At 37.1% G+C, this 4,244-nt stretch overlaps 1 protein-coding gene across 3 annotated transcripts in view; it reads right to left on the reverse strand.

Annotated features, from left to right (window-relative positions):
• LOC138866741 (uncharacterized) overlaps positions 1-2,577 on the reverse strand; it is a 5,120-nt gene extending 2,543 nt beyond the window's left edge. For all 3 annotated transcript variants that reach the window (XM_070140424.1, XM_070140423.1, XM_070140425.1), the window contains exon 1: positions 1-2,577. This exon is cut by the window's left edge. In XM_070140424.1, coding sequence (XP_069996525.1) covers positions 1-2,562 — 2,562 coding nt within the window. In that variant the 5' untranslated portion in view covers positions 2,563-2,577.
• Between the last annotated feature and the right edge of the window lie 1,667 nt (positions 2,578-4,244).

Consider the following 4,244-nt stretch of genomic DNA (forward strand, 5'->3'; position numbering starts at 1 on the left):
AGCTGTGGCACTATACTGCTTAACGTGTAACAATTTCATTACTTCCTGAAACATTACTGACCAAAAATTGCTTCCCTGATCGGACTGCAATACACGTGGCATACCATACTGTGTAAAAAATTTGATCAAGACTGGGACGATAGTACGAGATGTAGCTCGTTTCAAAGGAATTGCCTCGGGGTACCTAGTACTGGCACACATGAGGGTAAGTAAAAACCTATTTCCGCTCTTTGTTCTGGGAAGAGGTCCAACGCAATCAATGATTACCCTTGAGAAAGGTTCCTCAAATGCAGGGATAGGCTTAAGAGGTGCAGGTGGGATAACTTGGTTAGGTTTACCAACCCTTTGACAAATATCACAAGTTCGACAATATCTCGTTACATCTGACGTAACACCTGGCCAATAAAAATATCTGAGGACTTTATCGAGTGTCTTTTTGATACCCAAGTGCCCTCCACCCAAATCGTGAGCCAAACTAATAACTTTAGGTCGATAACAAGTTGGTACCACCACTTGAAAAACTTCGTGCCACGAATCGGTTGCCGGTACTTCAGGTGGTCTATATTTCCTCATCAATATCCCTGAATTTAGATAATACCCTGATGGCAATGACTGAACCTCTGATTTTGACACGGCTGTATTACGTAGTGACCTTAGAGATTCATCAGATTTCTGGGCCTCAATTAGCATTCTACTGGTTATAGAAACCTCATCAACGTTAATTACTTCCCCAATATCGTCAGATCCCTCAATAACAGCTTCATCATTTACCTCAACAGTAGCTTCATCATTTACCTCAACAGCAGCTTCATCATTTACCTCAACAGCAGCTTCATCATTTACCTCAACAACAGCTTCATCATTTACCTCAACAACAGCTTCATTATTTACCTCAACAGCAGCTTCATCACCAAATAGACATTCAAGACCAAGCTCATTCTGACCAACACTTCTATCAGATAGCCTTGGCAACTTCTTCGCCTGACTTCTCGTTACAGCACATGCTGGAAAAAGTCCTGGATTAATTCTTGCAACATCTACAGCAGGATCATAAGCAACTGGGAACGGACAAACAACAGGATTAGGTAGCAGTCGAATCCCCGCAATATCATTCCCCATCAAAAATGATACTCCCTTAATAGGCAACGAATCATGAACACCTACTACAACAGGTCCACTCACCAAATCCGTCCTCAGATAAAGCTTACAAAGGGGCACTGTAACGCACCCTCCAAAACCTTCCACTACCACATACTTCCCAGTGTATGCATCCTCCAGAAAAGGAACTGCCTCCTTCAAAACGACACTATGTGAAGCACCAGTGTCACGAAATACAGACACGGGAACAGAAGGACTAGCTTCATCTAAGGCCACGGAACCAGAGAAGATGAAAGGCTGAAATGAACCATGATCGCTCGAGGTACGCTGCGACAGATCCTGGACATTGTCTGTTGATACAAAGGTGTAATTAGCTACAGGTTTAGGCTCTGACACTTGTCCCTTCCTCATCAATTTAGGGCAATTCGCCTTAATATGGTCGGGTTTCTTACAGTAAAAACATCCAGACGACCATCCAGAACCCGTCCCTTTACCATAGCCACTTTTCTTTGCCACAAAGTCAGAATTCAAGCTATTCTGCCCAACAGACTTACCATCCACAGACGGAGCGAATGCGGAGGGGTGAGAGCATTTACTTACATTTACTTTACTTTTAGAAATCAAGTTAAAATTCTCAGCTAACAAAGCTGCTCTCTCAACGGTACTGACTTCGCGCTCCAGCAGGTACATGCGAATTTCTGGCGACACTCCCCTTATGAATTGTTCCAACAACACAAGTTCCTTGAATTTATTATAATCATTGACGTTACTTGCAGATAACCAACGAGTTTGCAGTTTAGAAATTTTATGCATATACTCTACAAATGACTGGTTCTGTTCTTTAATACAATTTCGAAAACGGTTTCTATAATACTCAGCACTTAGCTGATACGCTTTAAGAATTGCATCCTTCATGGTGTCATAGTCGGACTGATGTGATCCAGCCAGAGAGAGATAGACAGAGCGCCCCTTTCCTTTCAGACTCGACTGAACGAGTATGGGCCAGTAGTCACGTGGCCATTTCAAAGTGCTTGCCACGTGCTCAAACTGCCCGAAAAATTCCTCTGGGTCAGATTCATCAAAATTTGGGACAAACCTAATAACCCTGGAGGGATCAAAATCAAGCTCCTGCAACCGTAGCTCCCTCTTTCTTTCCATTAATTGTAACTGAAAATTTCGCTCTCTTTCTCTGTCTTTCATCTTCTCCCTTTCCAGCTCAATTTCCATTACCCGTAAACTCTTATCATCAGAATCACATAACATCAATGCGTCATCTTCAAGCAAGCCAGATGATACTAAATGAGCAATAACCGCCTTCTTAATTTCATTCTTACGCCATGCTGCTCGAATTGTTACGTTAAAATGCCGAGCTAACTGAACCCAGTCGGCTTTCTTTACTTCACAATCCTCAATAGCCTCCAATGAAGGACTTTCTACAAACTCGTCGAACTTAAATGCACTCATGATTAATGCAAAGCGAATTTATAAAACATCCAAATAAGAAAATAATTACAATGTTTCAGTTTCGTATGGTCAGGCCCCCATATGTTATATCTAGGAGAAGGTATTAGTCATTATTCAATAATCATTTTCATTTTTGTTCATTATACTCATCATTAATTATTATCTCATTCCATATGAAGGAATTTCCTTCGTAAATCTCAAGTTAATTCATCATTTCCAATAACCACAGGATTCATCACAAACAGTTACCAATAACAAAGGTTTATTATTAATAGAAAAAAATATGAAATGAAATAAATATAACAATTAATTTGAAACTAAAACAATAACAAATCCATGCTTCATTTGGCCGGAGCAGCCGTCTCGCAAACAGATATTCATATATCTTTACAATCAGCAGATTTTACCATAATATACTTTCGTATCTGGATGCATGTTGGAACAAAGCATACCTCTAAACATTTAGACATAGTTTACCATATATATAACCCTAGGAGTGCCCTATAAGCATGTACCCGCAGAGAGCTCCTTACCTCGTCACCGCCCCGCAGTCACTGCCCATACCCAGAACTGTCAAAAACAGCTGATCACTAGAAAACGGGAAATCGAACCTTATCGGGAATACTTCGTTAAACGTGTTTACATGGATAACTTTCCTGTTTTACTTAAGTATTGTTCCGTGTATGTTAGGACTATATAACAATATATATATATATATATATATATATATATATATATATATATATATATATGTATATATGCATGGGAACAACAACATCTTCGGGTCAGACCCCAAGAGGATTCCGAAACTGTTGTCTCACTTATTTCAATAAATCTAGATTGTGCACCGTGGATTTTTCTATATATATATATATATATATATATATATATATGGATAGATAAATAGATAGATAGATACACATATGTACACATATGTAAACACACACACACACACACACACACACACACACACACACACACACACACACACACACACACATACACATACACACACACACACACACACACATATATATATATATATATATATATATAAATATATATAAATATATATATATATATATATATATATATATATATATATATATATATATATATATATATATATATATATATATATATATATATATATATATAATCGTTCATCTTATTTTCTAAATTTTCCCTTTTCTTGGAACTGAGTTTAGACTTACTTATTTATTCTTTTCCTATATTCTTATAATCTACAATCGACTTTCTTTAAGACAAATCGCTGATGCTTCCATATCAGAAACAGTTCATAATACTACCGTGTAATAATCAGCTTTTCGTATCATGTTCTTGCTATTAAGACTATTTTTTCCAAACTGTTCTGGCAATCTGATTAAATGGCAAGGGAAGAGGAAAGAAATAACGAGCTTGTTTAGTGTTAAACAGCTGATTGCTTTTGGCGTTGATTTGGCTGATTGCAGTTTTTTTTTTTTTATTTTATTTTTTTTTTGTCTTTTCCTAAAGGTCAAAGATATTTATGTTTAGAATGTCGTTGTATTTCTCTATATAGTGTTGTTATGGTTGTTATGATTGTTATTGTCATTCATTCTCTGTTCTTTCTCTGCTTTTTACATCTATTTTCTCTCTTTCTTATTCGTTTTATGATCATTATCATTGTTATTATGATTATT

The sequence above is a fragment of the Penaeus vannamei genome, chromosome 26 (genome assembly GCF_042767895.1).
Source record: "Penaeus vannamei isolate JL-2024 chromosome 26, ASM4276789v1, whole genome shotgun sequence".
Lineage (NCBI taxonomy): Eukaryota > Metazoa > Arthropoda > Malacostraca > Decapoda > Penaeidae > Penaeus > Penaeus vannamei.